This window comes from Aptenodytes forsteri, unplaced genomic scaffold (genome assembly GCF_000699145.1).
Source record: "Aptenodytes forsteri isolate BGI_AS27 unplaced genomic scaffold, ASM69914v1 Scaffold172, whole genome shotgun sequence".
Taxonomy (NCBI): Eukaryota; Metazoa; Chordata; class Aves; order Sphenisciformes; family Spheniscidae; genus Aptenodytes; species Aptenodytes forsteri.
The window spans coordinates 9,959,064-9,977,638 of NW_008795018.1; the positions used below are offsets into that span (position 1 = coordinate 9,959,064).

Sequence of the window (18,575 nt, forward strand, 5' to 3'; positions counted from 1 at the left end):
GTACCGCAAGCGTAGGGGAGGCAGAGCGGGACCCCGGCGGGTGCTTTCCTCCTCCTGCAGCGGTGGCATCTGGCAACTGCCATCTCTTCCAGGGCATCCTGAATTTGGGCACGAGTGAGAACAAGCTTTGCTTTGACTTAATAGAGGAGAGAGTAAGTGTTGCCGTCTTCTGACTAATTGGGATTTAACCACCAGTTCGTCTTCGACAACTTTGAAACGTCCGGTTAACAATTTAGCACAGGCGGAGGAACGTTTAGGGTGGGATACTGACGGTGCTGTGACTAACAGCTTTCACAAGGAAGCATACTTTATATATGTTTATATACTTTATATGTTTCTATGTACTGCTCCAGTTGCACACTCGGCAATAATTTGCCAAGTGATAGTTACACTGAAAACTTGCTTCTGGTTGAAAACCAGAGTAGTTTTGGTTTTTGCTTGAACTTCTTTCACATTTGATTGAGCATGTACTCCAAACAGAACTGCAGAGTCTGTTCCTGTTTCAGCAGAAAATACTGCTTTGGAATGGTAGGTTTCAGGAAGAGGTGTATTTTCGGAGAGGAAAATCATGGCCTGATGAGATGCTCACCTGTCTGATGGCAAAGCCAAAACTTTAACTGAAAATGCTCCATACATGAAATTCAGACTTTGAGCAAAATTAAAGCTATGACCTAATCGTTATGCTGCTGTGCACCGCAGCAAGAGCCAGTCTCTGCAAGGCAGCTATGGAGAAATTCTTTAAAGGCGGTATTTTCCCCAAAGTTGTTAATTCTAGTTCATCTGCTGCAAAGCATGGTGTTCTGCCTTATGTGTTAGCAAAACGAAGACCTAGTTGCCAGGCCAGCTTCTGCAGCTTGCCAATTACCTCTTGCTTCTCCTTCCTAATTCCATGAGGTAATGAATTTGCACTAGTGCAACTGCTAGCGCATTTGCAATGCTTGTGATGGAGGGTCAGGCATAAACTCCATGTACGGATTGGTTAGCTGATGAGTTGGCAGTGCTGGCAGCTGGAGAGAATCTTTTTTCTTAGGAATAAACCAAAATGAATGCCACAATGAATACAGGACTGAGCCAGTTTGCGGGGGGGGACGGGGGGAGGGGGGGGACACACACCTGCTTTGAGAGCCAGAAAGCCACTGCTGATAATACAGCTGTTTTTCTTCTGTAACAGATGGGGTTGCTGTCACTTTTCTTCTTGTTGGTTGAGAAGCTAGTCAAAGTTGACATGTGAATTAAAAGCTGATATCATAAATATTGCAAGCCTTGTTTGAGCTTTGATATCTCTCAGAAGTGGCTGCATAATCTCTTAGGTACAGCTGGGATGCTTTTCCTCAATGCCTTATTCAGGACTTGTTTTAATATATGACAGAATAATCCAATAAATAATTCTTTCAATATTTTCTTCCTTCATTTTGATGATGTTTTAATGTTGTTTTCTAATATCTTAAAACTAAAAAAGAGAAGTGCAAAGTATAAACATAATCGTAACTCATGAATTTTTATATTCTCCATTTCCTTAATGTTACTGAATAATTTAAAAAAAAAAATCAAGTCTTACTCTGCTACAGCAGAACAGAAACTCCCAAGAACATTGTGTTGTACAGTATCTCTCTTTCATGTCACTAGCTCACAAGGCCTGACATGAATTATCTGCAGCCCCATCTTTTCCAGTATTCTGATACGCAAGGCACTAGAAGGTAAGGAGTTCATCTTCCCATTTATCACATTGCTTGTCGCCAGTGCTGGTCACGGCTTGTGTGAAGCTGGGTGGGGTTTCATTCCTCTGGTAAGCCCAAAGGATAGGTGTGTTACTGTCGTCTACACGCTGGCAGGCTTTTGGGTTCCTGTGCAGGAGTTACTTTTCTGGATTTCTGTTCTGGTTTTCTCCCCACCCTCAGTGTGCCACAAAGACCCAGAATGTGAAAGGTCAAGGATCTGGGGACTTGTCGGCAAGCAAGAGAGCATGTAGTGATGTGGTGAATCGTACCGATGTGGTGAATCGCTCCTGGAATGATTCATTCTAGGCTCGGTGAGGGATAAACTGAAACTCTGGGGGCTGTGAAGAGTAGAGGTGAAATACTGGCTCGCTGAAGATCGATAGGAACTCCACCATCGCCTTCACTCGGGCTGAAAGCCTGTCTTGATCTAAAGAATTGTCATTGACTCAGGTTTCAGTGTTTCTGGTACCCAAATTCTTGCCCTTTCTCCAAAACCAGGTCCCACTCGGGCTCAAAGACGCGTTATTTTCTCATTTTTCTAGTGTACAGCAATAATAGTTGAGTCACAGTCACTGTTACTCAAGGTAACAGATGGCTTCTGTGTGCTTCTGTCTCACAAAATGTAGCACACTGGGTATCTGAGGAAATTATATTATTTAATCAAAATCTTCAAGGCTTTCATAACAGAATGAATTGTGCGTTTGTTCTGTTTTTTGTAAGCTTCATTCTTCTGTGTGTATTTTGTGCTTTTTTTCCCCTGAGAAATACGTGCTTGCATATTTGACTTTAATTCTGTATTTTAGCTTCAGAGAAGAAATTGCCGAATTTCTAACTGACTATGCCAGAGCTGCAAAAGCACTGAATCCGGACCATGTAAGACAAGTGCCTTATCCTTGCATCTTACTTTTCTTAAACTGATAAAGATGAATAAATCTGAACACAAATGTCAGCAAGATGCTACAGGAGGGATATATGCAAGATTTGCACAAGTCTTAGTAGTGTTAATTTTCCATTTGAAAAAGTGGGCAAGGTGTAACACTCAAGGACTAGTGTTATAGGTGTAGTAGTGTGGCTTTTCACTCTTTTTAGTTTAAACTAGTGCTGATATTTATGAATTTATGAATTTAAACAAGTACTGATATTTCTGCTAAATATTTCATTGCTAAATGAAAGTTTGTGCTACTTCTTTCAGATAACTGTTATGAATGGCTGTTGTGCTGTTTTTGCTACTCTGTCAACTGTATTATGTGACCCTGGTGGTGAGTAAAAACTTGATTATTTTACTAAAAAACCCATTTGTTAGCAGTGAATATAATCGTATTGTGACTTCTGACAGCCTGCTGTTACTCCAACTGCCTGAATGAAGCAAGGCATGGTATTTCTTTGTCACTGGCAGAGTGTCTTTGAAATAATGCCTCTATTTCTAGAATGGTGGCAAATGTTTGGGGTATCAGCAGGCCCACTCGCTTTCTGGAATGCAATCTATAGTTTTTTAAGAGCGTTAGAGGAAGAGGAGAAGGGTATGAAGAGAATGCAGTGTATTTTGAAAAGTTATGAGAAAAAGAGGTGGGAACCATGGTGGAAGCTGGAGGGAGCAGGCACACAGGGAGGGAGGTGTACTGGGTTGAAATCTGGGACCCAGGTAAGGAAAACAGGTAGAAGGAATTTGGGACAGGGGAAAGGAGCTGCAGCAAAAGAGGGATTCCCGGTCGAATAAGGGTGGTGGTGAGGAGGAAGCAGAGGTGGGAATGCAAAGCAGAAGGAATGGAGTCCCGGGAAACAATCTGCTCACAGCAGAAGGAGGCAGTAGGAGGAAAAAGAGAGCTCGGCAAGGGAAAATGGTTTCCTCTCTTGTTTGGAATGAGGAGAGCAGCGCAGGCGTGCAGTACAGCAGAGAATGGGGAAATCCACGAAGACCTGCCAGGGAAGGAAGGTGAGCAGGATGACTTAGGTGGCCTCCAGTGCAGGAGGCTGTGCCGCCCCCATGGCACCCTGTTACTGGCACCAAAAGCCCTTGGGAGGAGGGTGGAGTGATGTAGAGTAACGTGGTGCAATGACTTCAGCATATTGGTGGCAAAAGCGCTGTGAAACCAGTTAGTTTTGTTTAACAGCTTTAAATGATCGTTTACTGAAGGCTTCTTGTATCCGTGTCTTTTAAGATGTTCCGATTTCATTGTATTTGCACAGCTTTAACAGGAACTCTTCTGCTTGAACGCTGACAGGCTCCTTATTACCCCTTCGTTAACGTAGGAAGCCCACTCCGCCCCCTCTGAAACCCTGTCCCGCAGGGCTTTTGCAGTATCTCCAGGAGAACACCAACCTGGGGCTACTTCACAGCAAAAAAAATGAGGAGGGAAACAAGTTCCACAGTGCTGTAGGCTCCCTGGCTGCAAGACAGCACCTTGGCAACCAGAAAGAAGTAGTTGAGGTGTGCGGCAATTCCTGATGAAAAATTGGTAGTAACCGAGCATTAGCAAAACATTGAGCGCAAGATCATTATTTGTCATTATTATTTAAATAAATAAATAAATAAAACAAGTAGTTGATCGGGTCCGTTCCCTTTTACTGAAGATACATACGACTGTCGAATCTGCTATTGCAAATGCTGAGGAAGAATATTGGGAACGAATTTGGGTTGATGGACGTATGCCTAATTTTCAGTTTTGTTTAAATATTGGTTTAGGCCACAGTGAAGGCTTTGAGATTAAATCAGCTGCCAAATTCTTAGATTGTCAGTTTAGTCGATTAGAGTATAGCAAAATAGTTGCTCATGAGAAAAGTTCATTTCATTTTTTAATGTTTTTAGATGGATATCTTATTCCAGCTCCATACTATGGTGGTATAAATTCGAAAACATGGCTATATGGCGGAATACAGCCTGTTCACGTGCCCTTGTTCAGTGAGGTAAAGCTTTAGCTATTCACATACATTAACAGACATTTCAGAGGGAACAATCAAAAAAACCTGAAAATGCAAACCGAGTCCAAGTGAAGAGACGGGACCAGTCTAGCACTTTCAGAGACAGCCTGTCTTTTTCTCAGGCTGCAGCATGATAGGAGGCTGGTGTCATCAGATGTGTAGGATTATGTTCGTTCCGTGCAGACGCTGTTCTGCACTGACATGCTGAATTATAATTCACCAGCTCTAAGTCTGTCACTCCTACTATGAGTAAATTTGGTTTGCAAATTTTTCCCCTTAAGCACTGAAAGACGTATCTACCACATAAGTTTTGTAACACTGCTTCCCCCTTTGAAAGCTCAGTAATCTGTGAGGCAAGTCAAAGGGGGGGTAGAATCTTTTATGAGACCAAATGATACAGTCAGAGGGGGAAAAAAAAAGTGATCTTTCAAGTACACAAGTTCTTCTGTAAGTCGCTGATAGTGTAGTCGTGGATAAGGGCAACATCTAAAAACAACATAATTGAGTTTTATGGAAAAGGCTGATCTTAGTTTCAGATTCTTTTATTTTATAAAAGCCAGTAGCAATTGTATTTTCACTAGGCAGGAGTGTTTCTTCACTATCTTCTTTTTTTATTTTTTTATATTTTTAATATTTTTTATTCTTGTTGATTTTTTTTTTTTGTTCTGTAGGAGACTGATGAAGAAAGTCACCCTTTCCAGTTAACAGTTGAAAAATTAGAAGATGCATTACAGAGAGCTAAAAAGCAGGTATCAGTAACATTGATTTCTGATTGTCATGTTTTCCTAGTTATTTTGTAAGCAGCGTATGTTCTCAGCACTGAAGCATTTGTACAGTTTCATCTGTGCAGATTTTCAGTCTTGTGACGGAGGCGGGTCCAACTCTGGCAACAGGAGTCGAGTTGATTTTATAATCTGGGCACTATAACAAAATGCAGAGAAACTCCCTGACTCTGTTTTATGAAGAACAGATCTTAACCTGCGTTTCAAGACCAAGTTTCTTTCTCTGTAGATTTTAATGGAATTCAAAGTGTTGTAAACAAGCTATTGTTCTGACCCTCAGAAGAGAGAATATGCTACTGTAACGACCCACTTAGTTAATTAAAGAAACATGTCTAATGTGGTTTTGAAGAGGGTTCTTCTGAGTTCCAGCTAACAAGGAATTGCTAGCAAACAAAAAATAACAAACGCAATTTTTCCAGAGTTTAGGAAACTTCATTAGTTCAAAATACTTAGCATGTTCAGTGATTTTATTCTGATCAGGATTGCATAAATGATGATATTCTTGCTTGTCACATACAATTTTTTTTTTCTTCACATTCCTATCTGTCTTTGGAACCGCTTGTCTTCCCTGTGGAAATGTTTGGGTTTGCGAGTGTCCACAAAATAGTCCTCACCAGTATTTCAGGCTAAAATGTTTCCTATTCCTATTGTCTTGATATTCATAATCCGCTCACTTAGTGGAAAATTATAAATGCACTTAAACTTAACTGTTTGTGCTCATCCTTGAAAAAATCCAGCGGAGGAAGCACAGGCTGAATAGTAAAACATTTTACCAAAGATGTGGTGATGATGGTAGTGATGTTTCAAAACATCGAGATGGACGTTGTGTGTCCTCTTCCAGGATAGAAAATGAGGTTTAACAATAGATAAAGCATATAGTTACCAGGAAGGTCACTTACAAAGGTCAGTTATAAGTAAGGTCACATATAAAAAGTGGGTATTTTGGATACACGCAAATGTGTGCGTAACATTTTTTTTTATAGATATGTTGATGCTATCCTAGTTAGCTAATTGCCTGATCAGCATGGTGCCTATGTTTAGACACCATCTGTATGTCTGTGTCATCTGTCTGTGCCTTTGCCAGCTGGTGTGAGCCCGAGCATTCAGACATTTATCACTTCATCCTAGCAGAGGGAGGCAGCTAGCATCCCTGCAGTGTTACTGTGGCTGCCAGGACATGAACTGGCTGGACAAGGTGCTGGATCACAGGCCAGATTAACTCTTTACAGATTGTGTTTGTCATCCTTTTAGAGCTGCAACTGTTCTCGCGAATAGTATTAGAAACATCTGCTTTGGATGCATGTAATATCATAAATAGCTGGAGGACCTAGACTAGAACAGCAATTGAGAAACTGCCATCCCACAGCAGCTGTTCCTACGAACAATAATGCCTCGCTCAGCATCTTCTGCTTAACACACGTCAGATGTACTAATACACTAAATACGCTATTGTGCAAGGACTACTTGTGAAACAGCTGTTTGTGCTTAGTATTTACAACTTACCTTGTTTTCAGGTAATTTCTCCCTGGAATCAAAGGCAATACACTGAAAGTTCATTTTGTGTGAAGTTCTTGCTCACAGTACCCATTAACGTTCAAACAAATTGCACGTGGCAGGGAAAGCAAATATCAGGGCTTCCTCATCATTGAATTTTATTTCCTGGAGTTCCTTGGGAGTTGGTCTTTGCAAATAATCTCCTTTGGAGGAGGCTTGGGTGGAGTGAGACTTTGCAGTGGGTGAGGTTTTCTGAAAACTAAAAATGCGGAAACAAAAAATAATAATTTAATTTCAAGTTTCTCCCAAACATGAAGTCATAAGGCAACTCCTCATGTTGATATGTTTAAAGTCTTGAAAGTTCCTGCTGTAGTCATTGCACTGTTTGATTGTGTACAATAAAAATGTATTTGCTGCATACAGCTTATGTTAATGTACATTAAGGATTTTTTTAGCAAATAGAAACTAGGTGATTTTCTGAAAAATACCTGTAGAGTGGTGATGTTTGTACTTGTAATCTAATTTTTGATCATGTGGGACTCTTCTTATTACACAGTAGAATATTTAGCTTCTGTGGAGAGAGAATTTCCGTAACAGAAATTCTGCACTGTTGATAAATATAATTAAAAAGTAATTATTTGCCCAAGACTTCTGGGCATCTCATAGAACACCAAGTAATTCAATTTTCAGTCTTCTGCGGATCCTATTACTTAGAAAAAAGCACACTGAAAAAATTATTACTTGCCAGGTTATTAGAAGTCAAAGTCCAATTTCTGTTCAGCTTTCTCATGTTTATCAACAGTAACTTTGCTCAGTCCTGGGAAATTATTTTGGAAGTATGCCTGTAGAACCAGTATTAATCCCTACAACATCATAATCTTGCCTGTTGTTATCAATGGGTGTTTCAAATGAGTGCTAACCTGATTTTCATTTACTAATGAACTATTTAGTATGTTTTTTGCAGTGGTATTGGATAAATTATGAAACAAGGTCGGTAGCTGGAACCTTAGTCTGTGTGGTAATTATAGTATATAATTAAATACTTTTCAAAAGCTGCTTTTCACTGAAGCGTTCACAAATTTCCTCGCTGCATCCTCGCTAGTCATTGGTTTGACGTTGTTTGTGCCTCCAACTACCAGTTTTTCTTTTTTCAGGGCATCCGAGTCAGAGCATTAATCCTGATCAACCCCCACAATCCATTAGGGGACATTTACCCAGCACAGTTACTGAAAGAATGTCTAGAGTTTGCGCACAGGTTTGAGCCCTAGTACTGTTTGTTTGGTATTTCATTTTCGGTTAATGCAATATAGCAGTGATGAAAAATCACCTTTGGTGATCGCCTGCTCTTTGCTTGTACATGTTCAGAAGAGGTGGTGGACAGGGCCCTGATGATGTTTCTTGTGTAACTATCCTATTTACTTGGCCTTCCTGGGAACACTAGAATAAATTGCTTAAACTGGGACCCAACAATGTCTTTCTGAATGAAATACTGTTGGGATTTTTTTTTTTTTTTACGTGTGGTTTAAACTTATAAAGCTTTTTATTTGCCTACAATGTTTCTTTATTAAACTGCTTTGATGCACGGCTCAGAAAAATGACAAGAGGTGATTATCAGTCTTTAGCAGTAGTAGTAAACATGGCCAGCACCGTCATATGAAACATTATCAAAATAAGAAAATCTTAACATTTGATATTGGGGGAAAGTAATTGAACTGACAAGGAGTAAGTCAACAGTCTGAAGTTTTGTAGCATCTTTTATACCTACTTAGCTCGAGATGTGCAAGCAATTCACTTTCCATCAGAGGAAGATGCTTCTGAAATGTCTCATCCCCATTCCACTTCTTTTATCCTTAACCAGCTCAGAGTTCATGTTCTAAGCTCTAACAATCTCCTGAATCCCTTGAGTACTGATGGAGAAAAATCACTTCCTTTTGGAAAGCATTTATATATTTTTAGGAAAAGATACATTCCTTTATTATTTCAGTGAGCTTCTGCCAAAGAATGACTGCAAAATCCTGTACACACTTTGAAACTAACAATACTTAGTTTCTGACAATCTGAAATAGAGTAGGTTGGTATTAGTTGTTCATTAATTACCAAAGATTACTGGGGATAACACAACATTCCTGCATTTTTGGCATGATTTTCTTTTCACGGAAACAGCAGAGGAGGTTGGTAGATGTCGTGGTTTAACCTCAGTCGGCAACTGAGCACCACGCAGCCACTCGCTCACTCCCCCCCTCGGTGGGATGGGGGAGAGAATTGGAAGAGCAGAAGTGGGAAAAACTCGTGGGTTGAGATAAAAGCAGTTTAATAATGGAAATAAAATAATAATAATAATGTAATAGTAATAATGATAATACACAAAGCAAGTGATGCACAGTGCAATTGCTCAGCACCCGCCGACCGATGCCCAGCCAGTCCCCGAGCAGCGGCCCCCCCGGCCAGCTTTCCCCAGCTTATGTACTGAGCATGACGCCACATGGTATGGAATGTCCCTTTGGCCAGTTTGGCTGTGCCCCCTCCCAGCTTCTTGCGCACCTCCAGCCTTCTCAGTCGGTAGAGCGTGGGAAGCTGAAAAGTCCTTGGCTAGTGTAAGCATTACCTAGCAACAACTAAAACATTGGTGTGTTATCAACTTTGTTCTCACCCTAAATCCAAAACACAGCGCTGTACCAGCTACTAGGAAGGAAATTAACTCTATCCCTGCCGAAACCAGGACAGGAGAATTCAATGTGCTACTTCCAGTTACCAAGTTTTTAAAAAGGCGAATGTATCTTTTCTCAGCATGCCCCATGGATTTCAGGATGCAACCAACTTAAGCTGGTACTAAAATAATGTTAGAGGTTAAGGATTAGAAACAATAGTTTTATTTTTAATGTAAAAACTATCCTGAAACCAAACTTCCTTTTTAAAAAAATTATAGAACTCACCTTTCAAATTAAATGAGGTTTACTTAGGAGAGGATACCTGCACTACTTGGGTGTTTAAAACCATTCTGCAGTTTTTTCAGTATTTATAAATATGTGCATGGCTTGTTGGTATCAAGTATGATAACATGGCTTACTGTTTACTGGGGCTTTCACAGCGAGAGTGTATGAGAGAGTTATCTTAAGTGCATGGCAAGTCTTTTTTAAAATCTAACACCACCTGCATTTGACTTCGAGGCTCACTGGAGAAATCTTGCAGGGTAAAGAAGTTTATAATATACCACTGTGTTCATTTTAAATTTTAAATAAGAGTTGGGTGGGACCTTACATATTCCAGAGAACCATTGGATTGAGCATGCAGTTGGATTTTGTTTCAGATATATGGAATGTTATTGCTGCTGCGAAATACAGAATGTGTATAAATAGAAGATGGTGATGCACAAGCGCTCACAGTACGCCTTGTGACCTCTTTGTGTAAAATTTGTAGGGGGTATACAATAGCAAATAGGCGTGCTTATGGATACTTTGCTATGGCAGTAGTTGGGATTATACATATATATATGCAAAGAAATTTCTTTTAAATATGTTAATATGACTCTATTTTTCTATACATAGGTATGGATTGCATGTAATAATGGATGAAATATACATGCTGTCTGTTTATGATGATACCACCTTCACCAGTGTTCTTAGCTTAGATTGGTAAGTGTGATTTCTTACGAGGGATTAGAACATATTTAATCCCAAATAGAACCCATACCATTTTTTTCAAACTTCTGGTTAGCTAGTGTAACTGGTACAGTTCAAATGAACTCATATCCAAGTCTTCGCAACTATGAGACTAGTTAATACATGAGATCTTCTTCATAGATGGCTTTAAATGGCAGATCTCTTGCTTCCAGCCAATGTGTATGATGATACAGTAATAACAATAAAAATTGACAGAGCCCTTAATCATTTTGCCACCGCTTTTCTTCGTTGTTCCCTGTTACACAGCCTGAGCAAGGCTCTCACTGTAATGGTAATGAAGGTGCCTAAGGTTGTGCAAGTTACCTGCTGTAATGAGTCTCCTTCCTGACTAGTATGCTGTTGGGCTCTTAGTTTCCTAACAGGTGCCGAAAAGAATAAATGATTCAAGAATATTTAAACCTATTGGTATCTGACTAATAAAACTTCTTTCCCCAAAAGTATGTGATTGTCTTTGTATAACTGCATAAATTTCATACCGATGGGAAATTTGCAAGTCCATGCAAGTACAACCAAGCTCAGTGAGTGACTGGTTTTTGCCTCACCCATACAAGATCATGAACCAGAAATGAAGCCTAAAAAAATACTTTTGTTATTGTGAAAGTTCACCCAGCTCCATTACGCTGAAGAAGGAAATTTCCAGCCTTGGCCCTACCTGCACGAAGTTACACAAAGGAGAAAAAATCATCATCTGCAGTGGTACGCTGAGGTGTATTTTGCTTAGTTGCACCTCACTGGGTAGATGCATGCCCTAAAATGTTCACTTCTCCCTTCCCTAGCCTGAACTACAGCACAGTTGAGCAAACAGTTTTTCTCCATCAAGTACAAGAGCAGTTGTGCATCACTTATGGAAATACTGCTTTTGTTTTAATATGGGTGTGATCACTAACTATGCAGTGAGAATCTGGGATTTTAACTGGACCATTACATCTTAGTGCTGATCCGTTCTGGTTTTTTTTTCCTGTGAATTGGTGCCTCAGCACACACTTGGGTGATCAGTGTCATGGGATAATGTTTTGTTAAAAGATCTCTGAAAAAATGTCATGTCACTCGAAAGGATTATATACCAATTTTACTAAAAAATTACTACAATTTTACAAATTTAAACATTTTTGTAACCTGCGTAACTTGTTCTTCTATAGCAACAGTTCTTGTCTTCCTCTTTTCTCATTCAGTTTACCAGATCCAGAACGGACACATTTTATGTGGGGTTTCAGCAAGGTAGGTCAAAATACAATGTTTGTGTTTTAATTTAAGATATTTCTCCACAAAAATTCGTCGGGCTATTCTGACATAATTTGTGTTACAGGTGCCAAACTGAGTTTCTCTTTGTTTATTAATTTGTTTTCTTCTTTGGTAGTGTAAAATTTGTGGGATCTACTTAACAGCAACAGTTAATGCATATGTATTAAAGGCATTGAAACATATAAGCACATTTCAGATCTGTAGCATTTTGCCTTTTCTTCTCTTGGAGGGAACAGTAAACTGATGACTGCTTGGAAACGATAGCGGGGTATAATGGCAACAGCCCAAGGGTATGAGCCAAGCATATAAAGCAACCCTGTTAAAGCCACTGACCTCCCTGCCCCAGGGTTGTTTAGAAGTTGCTGGCTGGTTTTTATCACACTTGGGACTCCATTTGGCAATGTTGAGAATTTTCTCCAGAAGGTTTTTTTTCCTATGCATCACAATGACTCTTGTCTTGGTGGCTTGACAAAGCACAAACATAAAGTAAAAATTGCACCTCTCTCTCTTCTTTTTGTCCTCCAAGGATTTTGGTATGAGTGGTATCAGAGTTGCAGTATTGTACACCCGAAATCATGAAATTCAGAAAGCTGTGAATCAACTGGCTGTCTTCCATAGCTGTCCTGGACCTGTTCAGCATGTTCTCAGTCAGTTCCTTAGGGACAGAGGTTAGCCACACTAGAAATGTTTCCATTGAACTGTTTTATTTTTCCATTGCAGGTGGAAATAAAACAGAATTATATTTTTCTTGCTTTGATAGATTGGTTGGATAATGTGTTTTTTCCCACCAACAAAAAGCGACTTAAAGAAGCACAGAATATTCTTGTGGATGGGCTTGCAGATGTTGGAATACCTGTGCTCAAAAGTTCAGGAGGACTCTATGTGTGGGCAGACTTCAGAAAAGTATGTAAGAAGTTTGAAAAGGGGTGGGAATGTAAAAGTTGGAAATGTAAAAATTACTTGTGCATGTTGTTACACACTTTAGTATCAGGTACTGGAAAATAGTTTCAATGAATTCATGCACTTGTTCAACCTTTAATAAAAAATTATTTTCTTCTTTTAGTTCTTAAGATCACAGACATTTGAAGCCGAACTTGAATTATGGCAGAAGTTCCTTGATAAAAAACTCCTGATTAGTCCTGGAAAAGCTTTTTATTGTTATGAACCTGGATGGTTTAGACTGGTTTTCTCCGATTCCGTAGATAAGATTTACTTGTGTAAGTGGGTTTTACTTCTAATATGGCAGGTAGTAGCACGCGGGTTTTAAGAAACGTTAACATTATAAATAATGAGTTCAAACCTAATTAGTCTCTCTCAGCTTGCGAGGGGCATTTTTAGAGTTCATATGAACTGAGAAATATTAGATTGGCCCAGAGCATCAGTTACAAAGCACTTACGCTGGATTATGTTAAACCTCTAAAGCTTTCAGAATTTAATTTTAAAATTTATTTTTACTCTATCAGAAGTAAGGAACCAAATTTTATGTGAAAGGATTTTTACTCTTTCAAATTATGCTTTATAACGTGTGGGAATTCCCCACCATCCCTCATTTTTATGTGGCTCACGTTGGATATGAAAAAGGTATCCCTCTCCTGTGCTGTAAAACACTTAACCTTGAATGAATGCTTTATATCGTTGCCAAAGGGGACATCTGTGAAGTAATGGGAGCGTATAGAGTCAGAGAAAAATGTAGACTGAAAGGGAACTCTCGGGTCATCTAGTACAACTTCCTGCTCGAGGCAGGGCCAGTCTCTTAAGTTGGAGAGCAGGTTGCTCTTGTTCAGTTGAGGCAGGTTGGCCTTGTTCAGTCAAGTTTTGAGACTGTCTAAAGATGGGGATTATGCAGCCTCCCCGAGGAACCCGTTTCAGTGTTCAATCACTCTCGTGGTGAATTTTTTTTCCATACGTCCAGTCAGTATTTCCCTCTGTATTTCCTTTCTACAGGTATTCAGAGACTTGAGCAAATGTTACACAGTCACGCTGCTGAACCAGGCGCAAACAACACATCTTCCTCTGCAGACGCTTTATGCAATCCAGAAAAAGATTCTTCAGACCAACCTTCAAGTACACCAGGAGAAGATGTCTCCCAGCTAAAAAATATACTTGTTTATTAAAATCATATTTGCATTTAATAATAATTTAGCATGCTTATGTTTACTAAAGGCGTGTGTGACTTCAGTATTTTTGGCTGTAACCTTGCATAACACACTCACTTCGCTGTGACCTGGCATTAATAATCTTGCAAGTGGACTTGCTAAAGCTGAATTTTAAGGAATATGGACCTCCTGGATATTGTGAAATTAGCCCCTGTGAAGCACAGGACTTTGTTTTACTCCATTTCAAGTGTGCTATGTGTCTGTAAAATCAGTGAGTCTTACTCTATACTTGCACAGTTGTTGAATTATGAAATTTTGAAAACACTGGTAAAATGGTTGTGCATATTACTATATACTATGGACTGTATATTTTAATCAGAATACTGAAAGTACTGAATCAGGTGATATTCAAATTTTGCTAACCTTTTGTAGCTGGCAAAATGTTTCTGTATATTCACGAGATTTCTCTAAACATATACCTCTCAAACATTTTATACACCCTTCTGTATATGCATGCTAAGTGAGTACTTTCTGATTTAGATTTTTGGCTTCTGGGCTGCCTTTCAGATTATGTCTGTGTGCCTGTATTCATTGGATAGTGTTTTCATACACTAACTATAAAAAACCCTTGAAGGTCTGTAATGTATACTCATTTGACAGAGTTGCATGGGGACTTTTTTGCTTTGTTTTTGATTTGTTGGGGTTTTTTTTTAAAGTATTTGCAGACTTAATTCAGCGTTTGCTCCATTATTTAGGTTTGGTGAGAGAAAACCAGAATTGCAAAATTAACATTCTTATGTTAATCTGAGACTGCTTCTGAGCGTTGGGGAAAGAGAGAATGTAGAGATTTGTAACAGAAAAGTGAGGGTTGCTGTGGATGGCAGCGTGTGTGCCAGCACCAGCAGAAACAGCAGAAGAAGAGTGAAAGGCATGCTCTGCATTGATAATGATGGACGCTGCTCCCAGTCAGTCAGACCAAGGAGTGGGGCAAGCCCAGATGGTCGGCGTGCTGACAAGACCATAGCACAGACGGCTCCTCAACAGAGGGCCCTGCGCTCTACAAGGGGAGGATGGCAACAAGCCAGCATATCACACGTGCCATTCCTTTATGGCATTAATGTGAGTGTGTAAAACCAATTTGTTAAAAGATTTGTTAAATAGATTTTTCTCCAGATCTGGCATGGGGTTTTGTTACACTGATTTTCTACAGGAAACATTGTTACTTGTTTCTACCTCCAAGTACTGCAGTGAGTTGGTGTCCTGGTTTCAGCAGGGATAGAGTTAATTTCCTTCCTAGTAGCTGGTACAGTGCTGTGTTTTGGATTTAGGGTGAGAACAAAGTTGATAACACACCGATGTTTTAGTTGTTGCTAGGTAGTGTTCACACTAGTCAAGGACTTTTCAGCTTCCCATGCTCTACTGACTGAACAGGCTGGAGGTGCACAAGAAGCTGGGAGGGGGCACAGCCAGGACAGCTGACCCAAACTGGCCAAAGGGATATTCCATACCATGTGACGTCATGCTCAGCATATAAAGCTGGGGGAAGAAGAAGGAAGGGGGGACACGTTTGGAGTGATGGCGTTTGTCTTCCCAAGTAACCGTTACGCGTGATGGAGCCCTGCTTTCCTGGGGATGGCTGAACACCTGCCTGCCCATGGGAAGGAGTGAATGAATTCCTTGTTTTGCTTTGCTTGCGTGTGTGGCTTTTGCTTTACCTATTAAACTGCCTTTATCTCAACCCATGAGTTTTCTCACTTTTACCCTTCCAATTCTCTCCCCCATCCCACCGGGGGGGAGTGAGCGAGCGGCTGCGTGGTGCTTAGTTGCCGACTGAGGTTAAACCACGACAGTTGGTCAGAAGTATCGTTGGTCACTAAAAGCTGCGGTGAACTCGTCAGTTCCTTTTCTGACGGTCTCAACTTATTGAGGGTGAGCTGTAGGTGGTTACAAACAGGTTAAGCTTGACTGAAAGCCTATGGAGGAAGTACATTGCAATAAACGTTCTTGTCATTATCCCACAGTACTTGTTTCTATTTATAGCCTTATATCGAGATGATAAGTTTCAACATACCATTTCCACTCACCTCACCAAGGGAGCAATTAAGCCAGTCAGGCTCTGCAAACTCTGTAGGTATGAAGCAGTTGCTTTTGGTTTTGTTTTGGCCAACAATAAATGCAGCATCTACTTCCATTTCCTCAAGAGTTTGTGATCAGCTTCTCATGAAGAAGAAAGGGGGACAAATCTTTTATCTTGCCTAGCAGCGGTCTATTACTAAGCAGTTTAGAAACAAAGATCTAAGAGTGAAACAGAAGTTATTGGGATCAGCACCATGAAAAACTATTGATCCTCCTGACACAAAACGCTTGATTTCTCTCACACACCGTACGACCATCCCACTCTTGGCTGTATGCAAAAGATGAACATAAGTAAGTTTTTCAATAAGCTTTACTATCTGATATTTGCTTATAACCTTTGCTGATGTTCTGTCGAATGTGTATTTAATTTTCAAATGCTTACGCCATGACTACTTTGTGCAGTCAGACTTTACAGCTAGCTTATGCATCCAGCACTGAACTGATAGGTGCACAGAGACCACCAAGATCTCACACATAAAGGCCTTGTTTCCTGAGAAATATTGACGAAGCTTTCCCTTGGCCATTCATTATGCTGTCTTCTGTCGATTCTCATTTTGAAGTTAACAGTCACTAATTGTTTTGTGGCATTTTGGAAGGTGGGAAATACGTGGAAAAAACAACCCGGCACATAACGACGATCAGTCAGGCAGAAGATGAGTCAGCAAGATCCTGGCGGAAGAAGCACCTCACCGAAAGACCAAAAAGGGAAGATCTCCTGACATTCTACTTACGTATGCAGGATGCAAAAAACCCCCGTTCCTCTCTAAACAAGCAAAACGACATTTTCACTCTGCCATGTCCTGACTCCTTGAGGAGAGGTAACTGAAAAATTCCATATGCGGATTCCCGTAATTTGGGAAATAGATACTCTCGAGAAAGGCATGCTGATTAACAGGACAGGGTATCTTTGCTTTAATTCTTAATGGCCTACTGAAATCTAGGTTTGAGAGAGAAGAGGTTCCCAAATCCTGCTTACATATTTCAGATCCATTGCCACAAGCAGCCTTACAGTGTGATTTTATCCAAATGTGGTCTTATCAGAAAAAAGGGATCATTGGTTGTATAGGATACTACATACATTCAAAAGGATTATCCGAATTTGACCTTCTGAAGACAAAAATTAACATTCCTACTGATGCCCCCGAGAGAAAAATTTGTGTTAAGAAAAAAAATTGTGTGTCTGTGTTTTGAACTTGGATCAGTTAACAGAGCCAGTTTACAGCAAGGCACGTTACATTGACAAAGGCAGAGAGGTGATGATCTTCAGGAAAGAAGTGGACACAAGGACCATGAACACAGATTGTGTAGGAGGGCAGCAGGAACTTCTGAAAGTGGCTTTGCCCCTAAAGAAAAACTAAAGTGCTTCCTGAGAAAAGAGGAACACTCCTGCTGTGTTCTCTCTGAATGAAAGAGTTCAGAAGATTTTGAAGGAGCCCAAATTGCCATACATAAGCAAACAGATGCCTGGGTTTACTGTTCTGAGTCAGCTAGAGGGGCAATGCCCAGCACAGTATAATCTTGATGTTTTCAGATAAAAACAACCTTTCTATCCACAGCTAGAATCCAATTATACTTCTGTTTCATTAAACAGACATCGAAGTACTTCAGCGTTTCATCAAGATGCATGAATCACCTAGAGATGTTGTCCATGAAGAAGTTGTTATTGACACTGGGGAGACTGAAGTTATCGAAAAAGAAGTCAGAAGAAGAACAAAATTCTCTTGCCAATGATCACAAGATGTATGCGGGGAGCATACAAAAATAACTATTAACAACTATGAACTAGTGTAAAAGTATTTCTGCTTGGGACATCACGTTCGTCTTTCATAATTTTGGAGAGATGTACTCAGTTAGCTAAGAGATGTTAGCTAATTCTATCTGTGTGGTAATAGATTAAAATTTATTTGTCTGATCTTTCTAATACAATATCTGTAAAGAGCAGTTGAAACTACAGTACTACATTTATTAATATTTTTGTTCTCAGTTCTGGAAGGCCATTAAGGCCTTTGTTAATCGTAATATACAATGTATCACCAACCACAATAAATGTGATCTTTGCTTCTTGTATAATATTCATTGTAAAGTTGAAGATTGCATTACCTGAAGCTGAAGGCTGCACTACCTCAAAGCGAGGCTAGGACTGGATACCTACAGCTAAGTCTAAAACGTAGGGGCCAGCTCCTGGTTTTTGTGTTCATCCAGACTTTGCCAGGGTGAATGAGACGATTGTCATGTGGCATTGCAAAGTAGCTCAGGCACAGCAGCAAGAGGGGAACCCTAGCCACATTTTAGAAGGAGCCCAAGGAGCCACACACTTATTTATCAGTTGCATTTGCGTAATAGTCATGTTTTCCCAGAGGAGGGTAGCAGTCCCCTCCCAACAAAGCCATTGCCCAAACGTAAACAATTCTCCAGCATGTATTGTTTTGGCACAGGAAAGTTCAAGTCCTTGTAAGGGCCACTCCTCCCACAAATTGCCCACCCCTACCCAGATTTACTTGAGCCTGA

At 40.1% G+C, this 18,575-nt stretch overlaps 1 protein-coding gene across 1 annotated transcript in view; it reads left to right on the plus strand.

Annotated features, from left to right (window-relative positions):
- LOC103895968 (1-aminocyclopropane-1-carboxylate synthase-like protein 1) overlaps positions 1 to 15,233 on the plus strand; it is a 20,297-nt gene extending 5,064 nt beyond the window's left edge. Inside the window, exons 3-15 of the mRNA XM_009275718.2 lie at positions 16 to 152; positions 1,627 to 1,697; positions 2,522 to 2,591; positions 2,911 to 2,977; positions 4,525 to 4,622; positions 5,309 to 5,386; positions 8,068 to 8,168; positions 10,459 to 10,545; positions 11,766 to 11,811; positions 12,362 to 12,503; positions 12,596 to 12,738; positions 12,899 to 13,052; positions 13,780 to 15,233. Of these exons, the coding sequence (XP_009273993.2) occupies positions 16 to 152; positions 1,627 to 1,697; positions 2,522 to 2,591; positions 2,911 to 2,977; positions 4,525 to 4,622; positions 5,309 to 5,386; positions 8,068 to 8,168; positions 10,459 to 10,545; positions 11,766 to 11,811; positions 12,362 to 12,503; positions 12,596 to 12,738; positions 12,899 to 13,052; positions 13,780 to 13,949 (1,364 nt within the window). The 3' untranslated portion in view covers positions 13,950 to 15,233. The remainder of the gene's footprint in view (positions 1 to 15; positions 153 to 1,626; positions 1,698 to 2,521; positions 2,592 to 2,910; positions 2,978 to 4,524; positions 4,623 to 5,308; positions 5,387 to 8,067; positions 8,169 to 10,458; positions 10,546 to 11,765; positions 11,812 to 12,361; positions 12,504 to 12,595; positions 12,739 to 12,898; positions 13,053 to 13,779) is intronic.
- The last annotated feature ends 3,342 nt before the right edge of the window (positions 15,234 to 18,575 follow it).